Raw genomic sequence first — 17,574 nt, 5'->3', positions numbered from 1 at the left:
TGTAGTTAAATAATAAATCTCTTTTGGCTTCTCCAAATGCTGGGTTCTAGGTACTTAAAAATGAAAATAAGCTTGGGACTTCCCTGGTGGTACAGTGGATAAGAATCTGCCTACCAACGCAGGGGACAAGGGTTCAATCCCTGGTCCAGTAAGATTCCACATACAACTGAAGACACTACTGAGCCCGAGCTCTGGAACCCAAGAGCTGCAACTACTGAGCTCAACAGGGAAGTCACGACAACTAGAAGCCTGTGCACCACAACGAAGAGGAGCCCCCACTCACTGCAACTAGAGAAAGCTCCCACACAGCAACGAAGACCCAGCGCATCCCCCCACCAAAAAAATAATTCTAAAAAAAGAAAGAAAATAAGCCTGTCCTGTACAGGCCCTTATCTATGGAGTTTTAACTAACTGCAGTACCCTGAGCTAAATTTAAATAGATGCGAATTGCTTTTTAAAAAAAATATTCATATGCTGTCTTCCATTTACCTAATAAGAGATGCATGCTCTCAGCTAATTTCTCTGACAAATCACTGTCATAAAATGTGAGTACTCTTCCTGGCAAATAGTCCTCATGGCTGCCATTTTTTCCTCAATGGTGCATGAAAAGGAATAGAAATTCCCCTTCTGCATATAGGAAAATCATCGAGGAGGTGACTTTAGTAATTGTTCACATCACTGAGCACTCTTTGCTTAAAGTGTCAGTGCTACAGAACGAAGCTACATCCAGATGATGATGGCCCCATGAATTCAATACAACCTTGAAGGCTGAGGTCATCTCGCATCAATATGGTACATTTCATCTCTTGTTCTAGCCCTCCATTAACACCATCCATCCGCCCTCCCGCTAACATTTTGTCAAAGAAATATCCACCTCTAAGAACTGCTGTGTTGGCTGCTATTTTGAAGGATATGGCTCAAAAAGATATAATTTTTCATCTTCTTGTCCACTTGGTTGGGTGTATTAGTTACATCTTAGAGCAATACGCCATGCTGTGCTTCTACAGAGAAGAATTAGGTCTATCCCATAGCCAAAGTGGATTTTATACACAACTCACTGCATTTCACTACACAGTGAAAGAAACACTTTCTTTCACAGCAGCTGGTTCCATGTTTGCTATTTATCCATACCTTTAAGTACCACCATTACCCGCATCAACGACAGTACCTGAAGAAGATATAAGCCACGAGAGAGAGCCTGCAGGAAATCCTCCTACTTGCCAGAAAGCAACCTGTGTTTATTAACACTGAACATCAAGGAAATGCACTGAGTGGAGGACATCACTGTCTAGTTATTTTTCTAATGCAAACATATTACCTGCCCATTATAAAACTGGCATTCCTCCAGGTCTTGAAAAACCTTAACCTCATGGCTTACTCTATCAATTAGAGCACTTTGCATTACAAGTGACAGGAAATCCAATTTAAAACCATTGAAACAACAAAGTCAAAGCCTTTGGTACATCTTAACTCAAAGATCCAGAGTGAGGGTTGGTTCTAAGAAGCCTGAACCAGCAGTACAAATTACATCATTAAGGACTGGGTTTTCCTCTCTCTGTCTCTCCACGTAGTGTTGACTTCATCCTCAGCCTCTGCAACAAGGTCCTCAGTAGTTCTAGAATGCTCTAATGATGACAAGATGGCTGCAGCAGTTCCAGCACATTCCATCATATCACATCATCCAGCAGATGCAAGCAGTTCGTCAGGAACTGAGAGGATTTCTTAGAAGCATATATTCCTTGGATCTCATCAGCTGTGACTAAGATATACGACCATCACTGAACAAATAACTGGTACCTAGGAAATAAGATTGGAGCTTTCTACCCCAAAGGAAATCAAGATGTAGAATGGATTTGAGGCAGTGAAACAAAGTCTATGCAAGTATCTTACTCATGTGCATTTACCCTATCTTCTACAATTTTCATGCTACCTGACACCAAGTAAAGAAATCTTTGCTTCTCTAAACTGATAAAAATTTTTCTCCTTTCTACTCAGGAGGTCACCTTCCACAAGTTATCTCATCTACTGCCAAGGCCTTAAGTAACTTCTGTGACGATGCCTCTCAAAGTAGCACCTTCAGGCCAGACCTTTCTCTTGAATGTTAAAGAAATATGCCCAACTGTCTACTAGATATCTACATTTTTTTACTCAAAAGCATTTGAAACTCTTCTTTTTAAAAAATCTATGTGCTTTAGGGATACATGCTAAAATATTTATAGAAGAAATGATACAATATTTGGAATTTGGTTCAAAATATTCCAGTGGAAAGAGGGGGATGTGTGAGTTTAGCTTAAATCAGATAGATGAAGTGGTTATTGTTGAAGTGAAAGTTAAGTATCCATGACATTACCTACTATTCTTTCTACTTTGCATATGTATAACACTTTTCATAAGAAATTTTAAAGGCACCTCAAACTCGACATGAATATGAAAGTTAAAATATGGTTCCAGCCATACAAATAAGACTTCAAATAACAGTGGCTTCACAGGAGAAAAAGTATTTCTCTTTTATGTAAAAATCTGATAAATCACTCCACAGTGTCAGGGGTCCAAGTTCCTTCTATCTTATTGTTTCCCTATCCCTATGGTGTTCTCTTAGACTTCATGGTCCCAGATGTAATATCATATAACATTTCAACCAACAAGAAAGAAAAGAGGAAGGGAATATGCCACTCCTTTTAAGAGTGCAACCTAGAAGTCACAAACATCACTCCCTCTAGATCCCATTCAGTTAAGTTCAGTTCAGTTCAGTCGCTCAGTCGTGTCTGACTCTTTGCGACCCCATGAATCGCAGTACGCCAGGCCTCCCTGTCCATCGCCAACTCTTGGAGTTCACTCAGACTCATGTCCATCGAGTCGATGATGCTGTCTAGCCATCTCATCCTCTGTCGTCCCCTTCTCCTCCTGCCCTCGATCCATCCCAGCATCAGGGTCTTTTCCAATGAGTCAACTCTTCGCATGAGGTGTTGGAGAAGACTCTTGAGAGTTCCTTGGACTGCAAGGAGATTCAACCAGTCCATCCTAAAGGAGACCAGTCCTGGGTGTTCATTGCAAGGACTGATGCTGAAGCTGAAACTCCAATACTTTGGCCACCTCATGCGAAGATCCCATTACCTAGGTCTTAATAAATTAGCTGTAAGCAGGCAGGGAAATATACCGTCTTCCTGGGTAGTCATGTGCCAAACTAAAGAATTCTAATATTAAGAAAGACTTCTCTGAGGGGCATACTGAGGGGCAGTTAATAGTCTTTGGCCCATTCTGTCCCTCAAGTCACCCAAATATCCACATGCACCTTTCTTCTTATGCATTGATTTCCTTTCTAGGGGCAGAAACCACCAAAGTCCCATCTAGTTTTTGCATCCAGCTCAAAGTTCACAATCTTTGGTTAATTCTCATTCCTATTTATGACATCCACTTATAATTCCTTATAGTCTGGTAGCCTCTAAACTAAAAGAAAGTCACCTGCCTCCAATCATCCTGTTATAAATTGTAAAACAGGAATAGGATTGCCTATTATATATATATATATAGAGAGAGAGAGAGAGAGAGAGAGAGAGAGAGAATGAGTAAAGAGAAGAATGGGAAAGAGGGAAAGACACAGCAGCCTCTGGTTCATTCCAACCATCAAATGCTACAGATGAGTAATTGCAGAGATTCCCTGCCCTGGTATTGGAGTGAGTCCCTAGGTTATCCCATATAGCAGTTGCTATTATTGCTGCCTGGGGGATGTGGAGATCTCTCTTCTGAATCCTTGCCCTTTACTCTCCATGACCCAAATTTTACCCTATGGGAGATTCTTTCTGTCCATTCTTGTCTCTGGTTACATCTAAAATAGTCTTTGTAGAATGTGCTATACTTGGGGCTGCTTAGTTTTCAAAAGGAATATCTGTGCTACAGGCTTGGGGGCTATTGTGCACATAATTACACAGTCAAAGGTTTCTGCTAGATATTTTTAAGCTGAAGACTGATCTTTTATCAAAAAGGCATGGAAACAGATTCTCCCCTGAAACCTCCAAAAGGAATACAGTCCTGCCAACACTTAGATTTTAGCCCAGTGAGACTCATTTCAGTCTTCTGACCTCCTGAACTCTGATTTTGGAGGTTACCTTTAATTTTCTGAGTAACATATTTAACGTATATAGCAATATAACATATAATCTGTATCTACCTTTGTCTGAAGTTTTTCAATAGATCTATCATAATGCAGAACAGAACCTTAGCACAAGCTATTGTATTCTGTATTTTGCCCCAGGCCTTCACACCAACAAAGATAATCTAATACAATGTGCTAATTTTACAATGGAGGAAGGTGACTTGCTCCAGATCGTAATTAGAAGGGATGCATTTGGTCCCTTTTTAAAAACCGTTATCAAGTTTTACAAAGTGGAGAACATAGGAGATAACACTTCCTCATTTCTTTACGTTCTTTGTTACACATTCTTCTTGGTCTCTCCAGATCCACTTTCTGCTCTCTACCCCTTTATGGTACATCTTCCACCCTCCCAGTTGGCTTCATTCAATGAGAGGCTCTACCAGGAGATCCAAGGTCAAGAGAGGAGAAATAACAGGTATTTACTGCCTAGGCTTTCTCTGCCGTGTGCCTCTACTGAAGGCTACAGCCTAGGCAAGCAGTCTTCTCTTAAAAGTTACAGATTTCTCCCTGAGCTTTAGCAACTGATGGCTCTCTTTGTCCCTTCAGGCTTGCCCTACAGTGCTTCATCATCCTTAATTAGTTTCTCTTATCCCTGCCCATGTTCTCATAAATGATTGCTCAATTAAATTCTCTATTTTCCCCAGTGAGTGCGGCATCCCTTTCCTGCTGGGTTCTGGCTGGCACATATTCCCAGAGAATTCCAAAGGAATATCTGTGTTTCTAAGGATTACCAGCTCCCCTACACCACACTGTACACATACTTTCTAATTTGAGTTGATGCTTATAAAGCATTCATCTCAGGGGCACGTATTACTAGATGCTCAATAATTGTTGGCTCTTTCCTGTTTCTTAGGTCTTCAACCTAGAACTCCATTTGAGGTAGATAGTACTAATATTATCCTTATTTTTTTCAACAGGTCTTATTGAGGTTAAGTAACTTTTGCTCAAAATGTCACAGTTGGGTCTCAAATGACAGAGCTGGGTGTCAAACCAATATCTGTTACATTGCAGGCTACCATACCACTTCTTATTACAATATGATGAAATTTTATTTACATTTGTAACACTTGTTACTACCTACTACAGTGGTCCACACACAGTAGTTGGATTAAAAATATATGTTGAGGAAATACCCTGGTGATCCAGTGGTTAGGACTTTGTGCTTTCGCTGCTGAGGGCCCAGATTCAATCCTGGTCTGGGAACTAAGATCTCTCAAGATGCAAAACAAAAAGAGAAAAAAAAATGTGTTGAATAATGGAACGAATAAATTCTACATTATGTAGAATTTATATGTAGAATTTATTTGTTCTGTTATTCAATTCTCTCTTTTTTTTGTCTTGTGTCTTGCAGAATCTTAGTTCCCAGAGCAGGGATTGAACCTTGGCCATCAGCAATGAAAACACAGAGTCTTGGGGCTTCCCTGTTGGCTCAGACAGTAAAGAATCTGCCTGCAATGCAGCAGACTTGGGTTCAGTCCCTGGATTGGGAACATCCCCTGGAGAAGGGAATGGCAACCCACTCCAGTATTCTTGCTTGGAGATTTCCATGGACAGAGGAGCCTGGTGGGTTACAGTTCATGGGGTCGCAAAGAGTTGGACAAGACTGAGTGATTAACATTAACATTATACATTTGTTTAGTTGCCATAGAAGTTGTAGGAAAAAAATAAACAGTATGATTACTAATTTTGAGCCCCATTACTCCATAAAAAGTGATTTTTGATGTTGAAAAATACTTCCATTCACATTAATATTATTGTATTTTGCTGAAGTACAATCCTTCATGTGGATTGTATATTTCTGTTTCACCTCCAGTAATTTCCAGAAACAAATCATTAAGAACACAAAGACAGGGAGAATGGCATTGAAACATGTATAATATCATATGTGAAATGAATCGCCAGTCCACGTTCAATGCATGCTCAGGGCTGGTGCACTGGGATGACCCAGAGGGAGGGTATGGGGAGGGAGGTGGAAAGGGGGTTCAGGACGGGGAACATGTGTACACCCGTGGCAGATTCATATTGATGTATGGCAAAACCAATACAATATTGTAAAGTAATTAGCCTCCAATTAAAATAAATAAATTTATATATATATTTTTTAAAAAGTGGTTTCCTAGGGCTACCTACAAATTAGTCTTAGTTTTTAAAATAAGTTTTAATATTTAATAAAAGTTATAATTAAAAAATAAAAATAAAAGCACAAAGACAAATACATTTTACAAAGCACAAAATAAGACTAATTGTAACAAACAATACACTTTAAAGTCATGGAGAGAACCTTTTATTTTTAAACATTCAGTTCAGTTCAGTTCAGTTGCTCAGTCGTGTCTGACTCTGCGATCCCATGGACTGCAGCATGCCAGGCTTCCCTGTACATCACCAACTCCTGGAGCCTACTCAAACTCATGTCCATCACATCGGTGATGCCATCCAACCATCTCATCCTCTGCCATTCCCTTCTCCTCCCATCTTCAATCCCAGCATCAGGGTCTTTTCCAATGAGTTGGTTCTTCGCATCAAGGGGCCAGGCTATTGGAGTTTCAGCTTCAGCATGAAGCTTCCAATGAATATTCAGGACTGATTTCCTTTAGGATGGACTGGTTGGATCTCCTTGCAGTCCAAGGGATTCTCAAGAGTCTTCTCCAACACCACAGTTCCAAAGCATCAATTCTTCAGTACTCAGCTTTCTTTATAGTCCAACTGTCACATCTGTACATGACTATTGGAAAAACGATAGCTTTGACTAGACGGACCTTTGTTGGTAAAGTAATGTCTCTGCTTTTTCATATGCTGTCTAGGTTGGTCATATCTTTTCCTCCAAGGAGCAAGTGTCTTTTAATTTCATGGCTGCAGTCACCATCTGCAGTGATTCTGGAGCCCCCCAAAATGACGTCTCTCACCGTTTCCATTGTTTCCCCATCTATTTGCCATGAAGTGATGGGGTCAGATGCCATGATGTTAGTTTTCTGAATGTTGAGGTTTAAGCCAACTTTTTCACTCTCCTCTTTCACTTTCATCAAGAGGCTCTTTAGTTCTTCTTCACTTTCTGCCATAAGAGTGGTGTCATCTGCATATGTGAGGTTATTGGTATTTCTCCAGGCAGTCTTGATTTCAGCTGGTGCTTCTTCAAGCCCAGCGTTTCTCATGATGTACTCTGCATATAAGTTAAATAAGCAGGGTGACAATATACAGCCTTGACGAACTCCTTTTCCTATTTGGAAAGAGTCTGTTGTTCCATGTCCAGTTCTAACTGTTGCTTCCTGACCTCCATACAGGTTTCTCAAGAGGCAAGTCAAGTGGTCTGGTATTCTCATCTCTTTCAGAATTTTCCACAGTTTATTGTGATCCACACAGTCAAAGGCTTTGGCATAGTCAATAAAGCAGAAATAGATGTTTTTCTGGAACTCTCTTGCTTTTGTGATGATCCAGCAGATGTTGGCAATTTGATCTCTGGTTCCTCTGCCTTTTCTAAAACCAGCTTGAACATCTGGAAGTTCACGATTCAAGTATTGCTGAAGCCTGGCTTGGAGAATTTTGAGCATTGCTTTGCTAGCATGTGAGATGAGTGCAATTGTGGGGCAATTTGAGCATTCTTTGTCATTGCCTTTCTTTGGGATTGGAATGAAAACTGACCTTTTCTAGTCCTGCGGCCACTGCTGAGTTTTCCAAATTTGCTGGCATATTGAGTGTAGCACTTTCACAGCATCATCTTTCAGGATTTGAAATAGCTCAACTGGAATTCCATCACCTCCACTAGCTTTGTTTGTAATGATGCTTCCTAAGGCCCACTTGACTTCACATTCCAGGATGTCTGGCTTAGGTGAGTGATCACACTATCATGATTATCTGGGTCATGAAGATCTCTTTTGTACAGTTCTTCTGTATATTCTTGCTACCTCTTCTTAATATCTTCTGCTTCTGTTAAGTCCATACCGTTTCTGTCCTTTATTGAGCCCATCTTTGCATGAAATGTTCCCTTGGTATCTCTAATTTTCTTGAAGAGATCTCTAGTCTTTCCCAAACTATTGTTTTCCTCTATTTCTTTGTATTGATCGCAGAGGAAGTCTTTCTTATCTCTCCCTGCTATTCCTTGGAACTCTGCATTCAAATGGGTATATCTTTCCTTTTCTCCTTTGCTTTTCTCTTCTCTTCTTTTCACAGCTATTTGTAAGGCCTCCTCAGACAGCCATTTTGCTTTTTTGCATTTCTTTTCCATGGGGATGGTCTTGATACCTGTCTCTTGTATAATGTCAGGAACCTCCGTCCATAGTTCATCAGGCACTCTGTCTATCAGATCTAGTCCCTTAAATCTATTTCTCAGTTCCACTGTATAATCGTTAGGGATTTGACTTAGGTCATACCTGAATCAAATCATACCAGGTCATACCTGGTCCAGTGGTTTTCCCCACGTTCTTCAATTTAAGTCTGATGTCAATATAACATGTCTCAATAAAATAATATTTATATTTTCATATTTTATGGCTGCATGTTTTAAAATATACTAATAGGGGTAGGTATTTTTAAAAGTTTGGGGACCATAGGGCTAAACTATGACCTGTAGTATGTTAGAACCAAAATCATGTTTCTGTAGAGGTCATGGCCTTGACTTATTTGGGGTAAGTATGAATGATAGCCTGTGTTAAGTATTTATGGACTGGATTTGCTGTCTCCAACCATCAGGTTTTTGTCTATGTGATGTCATTCAATAAGAGGAATGTGTTAGATAACAAGTGGAGTGTCCGCTTGGTTCAAAACAACCATCTTTCACTCACAAGTCTCCACACTTCCCTAACTCACACAGTAGAAATTGTAAGCCAAGTTGTTACTCTGGGACCCCACTGCCTTAGACAAACTTGGCTGGACTAGGAGTAGACTTCTATTACAGCTGTGCTAAACAGTTGCTTTCTCCTTAGGTTTTATAATTGAAACTAAGACAGATGGCCATTTTCTTGAATAGTGGTTATTTGAATTCTGCAGCTGAGGTTGCCAATGTTGCAAGACCATGTGCGTGGAAAAGGAGAGAAGGTTCTTCCATACAGAGAAAAAGCAGATGTATAGGGAATCTTAGAATATGATCTCTCTTCTAATCCCTTTGCTAATCTTATATATTTTAATTTTATATTATTTATATTATTAGAGTGATGAGATTGTGGAAAGGGGGTCATAAAGAGAGCATGTGGGCAGCCTCGAGGAGACGGATAAAGCAAGAAAATGAATTTTCCTCTAGAGCAGGGTCCTCAACTCCTGGGCAACATCAACTCCTGGGCAACAGACAGGTACCAGTCTGTTACCTGTCAGAAACTGTGCTGCACGCAGCAGGTGAGCAGTGGGAGAGTGAGGGAAGCTTCATCTGTACTTACAGCCGTGCCCCCGCGCTCGTATTACATCATTCTCACAATGTAATAGTAATAACGGGCACAATGAAAGCAATGTGCTTGAATCATCCTGAGCCATCCCTGTCCCACCCCCACCACACACACTGTCTTCAACAAAACCAGTCCCTGACGCCAAAAAGATTGGGGAACGCTGCTCTAGAGCCTTCTGGAATGCAGGTCTCCCAACACCTTGATTTTAGCCCAGTGAGATATATTTTAGACTTCTGATCTTCAAAACTGTAAGATAAGATACTTGCGTTGCTTCAAGTCACTCAATGTATGGTAACTTGTTACAGCAGCAATAGGAAACGAATGCAGGTGGGCCAGTAGGAAACTCCTCTACGATATTTAATACACGATTGTCAGAAGGTACCTTGAACTTTCAGAGAATTCTCTGTATCTTTAAACAACAGAAATTTAGAACTGAGAGGGACCTTCATGGAGAATTTGAGGGAAAGGACTTGTCTAAGGTTACTTGGCTAATCAGTTGTAAAGCCAGTACAAGAACCCAAGTCTCCTATCTTTCATCTATGTACAATAACAACTGTAACATGCCTAACAAAGAGACTGTTATGTAGAAGATACTCAATAAGCCACAGAGTTTGTCACTGCTGTCATTATTATTATGTATTTTCCTTTGTAATTCACTACAATGCCATTTTGTGGCCAAATAAGGAAGTACCCTGGAACAACATTTTTAAATCATCGAAAAGTTGGGGGAATGTGAGACGCAAATTACTGGGTGTAAGATAGGCTCAAGGATATATTTTAAAGCACACGGAATATAGCCAATACTTTGTAATAATTGTAAATGGGAAGTAACCTTTAAAAGCTGCATATAAAAATTCCCTGGCAGTTCAGTGGTTAGGATGCCACACTTTCACTGCCAAGGATAAGGGTTCAATCTCTGGTCGGGGAACTAAGATTCTGCAAGCCACTCAGCATGGCCAAAAAAATTAAAATTAAGAAAACAAAACTGTATAAAAATTATTTTTAAAAATAAAATAATCAAAAAGCTAACCAAGAAGTGAGTTAGGAATTACCTGACCAAGAAGCAGAAGGGAATAGTGTCTATACATTCATAGTGCTTTTGTCCTAGGGGGCATTTTAATTTAATTTTTGTTTCTTTCTTTTTTTCTTTATTTCTTCTTTTTAAAAAATTTTTAATTTTTTAAAACTTTTTAATTTATGTTGGAGTATAACCAATTAACAATGTTATGACAGTTTCAGGTGCACAGCAGGAGCAACTCAGCCATGTGTATATATATATATATATATATATATATATGTGTGTGTGTGTGTATTCATTCTCCCCTGGGGGACATTTTTAGATTCAAAAGAGATGACCGAGAGGTTGAACCCCACTTTTGACAACTAGAAGAACAAAATATGGAGTCTTGGATCTGTCAAAAGTGTAATTCTGGACCCGTCAATAGCGGGTGATTTTCGGGACTTCCCTGGTGTCCAGTGGTTGGGGATCTGCCTTGCAGTGCAGAGGACGAGGGTTTAATCCCTGGTTAAGGAGCTGAGATTCTACATGCTATGAAGGAACTAAGCCTTTGTGCTGCAATTATGTGCACCAACCTGATGCAGCCAAATAAATAAATATATATATATGTATTTAAAGTGATGATTTTGGTATACCACATTTTGGGCTGGGCTTCACAAGGGCAGTACCCTGGGAAGTAAAGGCCAGCCAAACTAAAGCAGTCTCCCCAAGGTCCCCAGTCACCTGGGTTAGGGTGATCCTGTTTGTTGGTACTGCAACATGCCTCAAAGAAAATGAAAATCATCTTCCAATCATGGAAGAAAATCATATACATCTCACATTATTTCTTCAAATGTTTCAATTACGATGCCCAGCTTACAGTCAGGTAACAAGACAACATGAGTGAGAATCAGCACAATGAAGAATAACTAGAACAATGAAGCAATAACAGATACAACAAGACTCCAGATTATGGAGTTATCAGAGACCAAAACCGTATACCAGTGATGCCTACTATATACAAAGAGACAAAACCTAAGATTGACAGTTTGAGCAAAAAAAAAAAAAAAAAAAAAAAATCTGATGCCATTAAAATGAACCTAAGTTTTAAAAAGAATCAAATAGAAGTTCTAGAACCTAAAATTAAAAAAAAATAAAAAAAATAAATTACAGTTCAGTAGATGAATTTAACACTATAGGAGAAAGAATTAGTAACCCAGAAGAAAAGGAAAAAGCTATTCAAAATGAAGCATAGGGAGATACAGATGTATAAAAGAGAGAAGGTAAGAGAAATAGTGGATAGAAAAGATCTAACAAACATTTAAATGGAGTTATATGAGAGAAGAAAGAGTGGGGCAGAAACAATATTAAAATAGGTAATATCTGAGAATTTTTCAAAACTCACGAAAGGCATCAATCAATATATTCAAAAGGCCCAATGAATTCAAGGCGTCATAAATAAAAAGAAATACACCTCCAGACATACATAGTAAAAGGGCGGAAAACCAAAGTCTAACAGAAAGAAAATCTTTAAAGCAGCCAAAGGGGGAAAAAACTCCAATGACCTTCAAAATAACAGTCACACTAAGAGCTGTTTCACAGGTAGCAATAGAAGTCAGAATCTTGAAATGATTTTTAAGTGTCCTGAAAGAACAGAAACTACTTTTATCCTCATGGTCTCCTCAGATTCTTGACTTGCTCTTTCACTTGTTAGGACTCTTGTAATTCCTTTGGGCCAACCCCAGGAAATCCAGAATTCAAGGTTCTTGTTTCAAGGTCCGTAACTTAATCATATCTGCAAAGTCTGTTTTGGAATATAAGGTAACATAGTCCCAGATTTTAGGAACTGGGATGTGGACCTCTATGACAGGCATTATTGTACCTACCGCATTACCAGTCTAAAAAGTGCTCTTGCCTTTTATGAGGAGTGGTTCTTTTTTCCTATAAAGCCCTTTGGAAAAAGGGGAAACCAAGTGTTTCCAAGAAGCAAAAGTGGATAGGCATTTTTTTGTACATTAAACCACTATCAACCTTCAACCTTGAGGTGGTAAACATTACCACCCCAATTTTAAAGATTCTGAGATTGAACCTGAGAGCCCGTAGGTATCTTGACTGAGGTCATCTAGCTGGTAAAGTAACTGACTAGAAATTTGTATCCAGATCACCATACCTGTCTATAAAACTTCAATGAACCAAGGTTTTCCACCATATCAAGTACAGTTATTACTTTTGCTTACCATTGTATCAGTAATTTCTGGGCAGGATGTATCTTATAAACACACTCTAACTTGGTGGGTTTTTAAAAGGATGAAAAAGAATAGGAGGAGGTTTCAAACTGGAGAGACTAAGGCGATGGCACCCTACTGCAGTACTCTTGCCTGGAAAATCCCATGGACAGAGGAGCCTAGTGGGCTGCAGTCCATGGGGTCGCGAAGAGTCGGACACCACTGAGCAACTTCACTTTCATGCATTGGAGAAGGAAATGGCAGCCCACTCCAGTGTTCTTGCCTGGAGAATCCCAGGGACGGGGGCGCCTGGTGGGCTGCCGTCTATGGGGTCACACAGAGTCGGACACGACTGACGCGACTTAGCAGCAGCAGCAGCAGTCTCCACTTGGGGCTTCTCAAGTGGCTAGTGGTAAAGAACCCCAGAAGGGATATGCTCCAAGACCCCTAGTGGATGCCTGAAACTGCTGCTGCTGCTGCTAAGTCGCTTCAGTCGTGTCCGACTCTGTGTGACCCCTGAGACGGCAGCCCACCAGGCTCCCCGGTCCCTGGGATTCTCCAGGCAAGAACACTGGAGTGGGTTGCCATTTCCTTCTCCAATGCATGAAAGTGAAAAGTGAAAGTGAAGTCGCTCAGTCGTGTCCGACTCTTAGCGACCCCATGGACTGCAGCCTACCAGGCTCTTCGGTCCATGGGATTTTCACACGCTGCAGTAGTACCCAAAGCTAAATATACCATGTCTTTTTTCTGGACTAACAGGTAGTGTATAAAAGGTGCTAGACAAAAAGATGATTCATTTCCAGGGATGGTTGGTGTAGGATGGCTAAAGATTTCTTGGATGCAACCCAGAACTATAGCTACTTAAAACTTAGAAACTATTTCTGGAATTTTCCATTTGACATTTTTGGACTGCAGTTGACCCCAGGCAACTGAAACTCTCTTTCAGGACAGACTACTACATTGGCTGGCAAACGCTTTTTTATTAACCACGTGACTCCTGTTAAGCCGCTTAAGATTCTTTAGGCCTCAGTTCCCTTTATCATCTGTAAAATGAGATGTTTGGACCTAAAGTCATCTTTTCTAGTTCCCTTCCTTCTCCGACATTCTATGAGTATAAGAGAGGAGTCCCCTCGTCTGAAGATACCTCCACTTTATGGGGCGGGCCCAACGGTGACCGCATTCAAGTTTGAGACATTTAAACTATCCCACGAACAACCAACTGCAGCTCAAGGAGGTTAAAAATGACGGGCGATGAAAAGGGGGCGGGGGGAGGAGATGAAAGAAGACGATGCAGAAGATACAAATGGAAAGATAAACGGTATGCAAATGACATAAGTAGCATGCAAATAACTCAAGAAAACCATCAACCGGTAACTAGCATTTACGAGGCAGACGAAATTCTGCTGGTCTTTTGAGGATGCAGAGGTAAGACATCCTCTGGAGGCGCTCACGGAAAGCCGGGCTACACTTTTGGTGTTTCATCTAGACATAAAACTTCCATCTCCCTAAAAGCCCTGGCTGTGAGAAACGTAAGAAAAACTGAGAAATGAAAATATCACAAAATGCTTAAGTGTGCCAAAGACAACGTGGAAACTGTCTGGAGACAACTGGGACCACCCCCGCCCCGCCCCCCAAGCCTAATCCAGACACACAAAAGAAACCGCCAGCGCCTTCGGAAACGCAGTTTTCTGTTCTCCGCCAGCCAAGCAAGCGGTGGCGGAGACCCGCGCCCCCGGCTGCCCCCGCCTCGGCCCTCGGGCCTCGGAAGTGACGCAGCGCGCCCCGCCCCCGCCGCTAGATCCGCTGCTGCTGCCGCGGCGGGCGGACCTGCAAGAGGCGGCGGCGGCGGCCGAGGCCGAGGGAAGATGGCGGACGGTGTGGACCATATAGACATTTACGCGGATGTGGGCGAAGAGTTCAACCAGGTACGTGTGGGCCCGGGCTCACGCCGCCGAAGTGGGCGGTGCTGCGGCCGGGACGCGGACCTCGGGCCCGCTGCGGGCCACGAGCCGGCGCGGCTGCAGACCGTGCGCCCTTGGCGCCTGTGGGCCGCGCCGCCCGATCCCGGCGCAGCGCCCGCCTCGCCCCTCGTTCTACAGCGTCGTTTCGTGGGCGGCGGGCGCCGCCACCCTCCGCGGGGCCCCGAGCGCGGACGCCGGCCACTCTGCAGCCGCCGCCGGCTCCTCCCTCGCCGCCGCCTCGCTCCCCATTGTTGGAGGCCGGCGGGCGCTTCCCGCCTCGCTAGGCCCGGGCGGCGGGGCGGCGTGTGCGCGGCGGGGAGAACGGGCCGCCCCTGCGCCCCCACCCCCGCGGCTAGGTGGAGGAGGAAGCCCAGCGGGGCGCGCGCCGGCCTTCTCCTTGCCCCCGGCCCTGCCGCTCGGGCTCCGATTCCTTCGGTCGGTCCATTTTGTGTCTCTGTCGTCACTCGGTCGCCTCATGGAAGGCCGTGTTCACGGCCCTTTGTATCCCGCGCGCCCAGCTTCCTGAGCTCCCCTGCCCACGTTTGCTACAGGTTTCGGCGTGGCGCCGTCCCTCTCCTTCTCTCACTCTTTGGGAAGACGGCTTCGGTGCGGGCACGTTTGCAACAAGTCCTTTGACTTTCGGACCCATGGATCGTGTTTTGAAAGTCGGTGCACTGGCCCTACCTCGGTGGTCGAGGGCTTGCAGTGCCTCCGGGGCCCAGTCGTTCTCGGTCTTTGTGATGAAAATATCAGTGAAGATAGGTGGCCCGGGCCCAAAGGAAGACTTGGAAGCGCGAGGGTTGGATGGAACAAAAAAGATGGTAGCTCACCAAGAGAAGAGATCAGAATAGTGATTAAAGAATCTCACCCAAAATTCACATGGTGTTTGTTAGTTTTATAGCTGTTTCCCGATTTCCGAAAGCAAAATGTTTACTGTTCTCCGAGGGGTTTGGAAAGGCTGGAGAAAGTGAGAATGCAAGGTTTTTCCGGTATCTCATAGGCCACAGTTGCCTAGAAGGACTAGCCGCGGAGCTATGATGTCTGATGTTGTGCATCCTTGCAAAAGGTTGTTACTAGAGCAGTGACGTTTAAGCTGTAAGCATTCTGGTCACATCTACTGTCTTTTATATAGTAACACATTTAAAAAAAGCAAATTGTGTTTAACTGCAGTGTTCCTAATAGCTTTCTTACATTTTCCAGGTCCATGTGAGAAGCTTAGTAAAATTCTGGTTAATGTGTTTTTGTGGGGTTTTTACCCCTCCGTTAAGGATTTTATTTGTGCAAGGAGTTTAAGGATTTTTTTAAATAGGGAAAACTAGAAATCCGGTTTTTTTTTTTTTTTTTGAGGGATGATGGTGCCCTGTTGTTTAAATATTAGAAGAAAAGTTCAATTAGCTTTAAATGTTTTCTACTCCGTTAAAAAAGAGAGTATATTTAAACGTAACTCATTGTTATCAAATGTTAAGTTTTAAAATCTTTATTGTGTTGCGCTTAAATTTTTTTTTGCTATGCCTGAGTTGTGTCAGTGACAATTTAGAAAGTTACCTTGAGTGCTAAACACAGTCGGATTCTAATGCTTTTTTTAAGATCAGTAAACAAAGACCTCTGGGAAATTTCTTTTCCTTTTATTTATCAAATGAGTGTAACATTCCATCGACAGGAGGTCCGTACCTGCAAGTAAAAAAACAAATGTTCAAGGCAGTCTTCATTAGCTCTCTTCAAGAAAATATATTTCCTTTTGTCTTTCTAGTCACAGTAAAGGAAGAGCTGGACTACAATTTTAGAAGTTGAGCATTGTTCACAACCTTTTAATGAAATAACTTTTTAGGCTTTTGCATACTTAATGTGGGATGGGCATTTTTGTCATCTGTATAGCTGGATGGAGTGATACTTGCTTATCCCTGTGCACCAGCTAGTGCTGACCGAACAGGAGTTAAGAAGAGATTAAAATTTGGTAGCCCTGATGAACTGCTTAATAGGGTTCTTTCAAAAATAACATTTTGTGGATTTTACCTATAGCATTATATTGCACATGTATTTGAATGGTTTTTACCTCTAGGATCTTTATACTTTTGAATCAATTAATGGCATTAAATAGAGGGTTTGTTTTTGTTATTATTTTGGGTATCACTGGCCTTTGTAATCTACTGCTTGCTGTGATAATTCCTGTTCACAATATGGCCATAAATAGATAGTTGATGGTTTTTTAAGGTACATTCTTAATTTTTAAAAATGTTACTAGTATTGAAATATTTACCTGAAATTTTATCAAAATTAGAAGCAACTACAAAATTGTTGGTTGATTTAATTTGCATTCTTATTAGCTGGTGACATTACTTCTATTGGTTGCTAAACTGACTTTATTTTGTTATAGTTGAGTAGAATGTTTTGCTAAGTATAACGGGTTTTATTTCGGCTTCTAAACTGTTGTAAACATTTAAAAAATCTCTTCATTGTGAGCTGTAGTTTTAATTGCATTGTATACTTCGAAATTCTTTGTAATATATGTGTTTTTTATTTTTTCTGTTTTAAATAATTATACTTGTATGATGTTTATTTCATGTATATACTTTGGTAAAGAGCAGTGTAAACCTATTTCAAAAAGTGAGACATTCAATTGTCTTAGAAACTGTAATTTGGAGATGGTGTGAGAAAAAAGTTATTGAAGCTATAGAACAGCTCCTTTCTTCACCAGATGAATTTAGAATGAAGAATAAAATTGGAGAAGGGAAGAATGCACAAGGGCCTCAGTTATCCTTTATAGCTGCTCTTTAGTTCTTAAATTGAAGATCTTTGGATGGAACCAAATTGAGAACAGTTGCTCAAGTGAAAGAATTTGAACTCCTTCCAAACCTCTATATTACTTGGA

General features: G+C 41.4%; 1 protein-coding gene across 7 annotated transcripts in view; it reads left to right on the top strand.

Annotated features, from left to right (window-relative positions):
* The first annotated feature begins 14,573 nt into the window (after positions 1-14,573).
* The window catches only part of CPSF6 (cleavage and polyadenylation specific factor 6), a 69,840-nt gene continuing 66,839 nt past the window's right edge, over positions 14,574-17,574 (top strand). For 6 of the 7 annotated variants that reach the window (XR_009494430.1, XM_024992273.2, XM_005206467.5 and 3 more), the window contains exon 1: positions 14,596-14,669. Coding sequence is in view for 6 of the 7 variants with exons in the window: in XM_024992273.2 (XP_024848041.1) it covers positions 14,610-14,669 (60 nt within the window). In the remaining variant the exon portion in view is untranslated. 7 annotated transcript variants of the gene reach the window in all.

This window comes from Bos taurus, chromosome 5, assembly GCF_002263795.3.
Source record: "Bos taurus isolate L1 Dominette 01449 registration number 42190680 breed Hereford chromosome 5, ARS-UCD2.0, whole genome shotgun sequence".
NCBI lineage: Eukaryota > Metazoa > Chordata > Mammalia > Artiodactyla > Bovidae > Bos > Bos taurus.
Note: the sequence above shows the minus strand (reverse complement) of the source record. Positions and strands in the feature narration are given on the sequence as shown.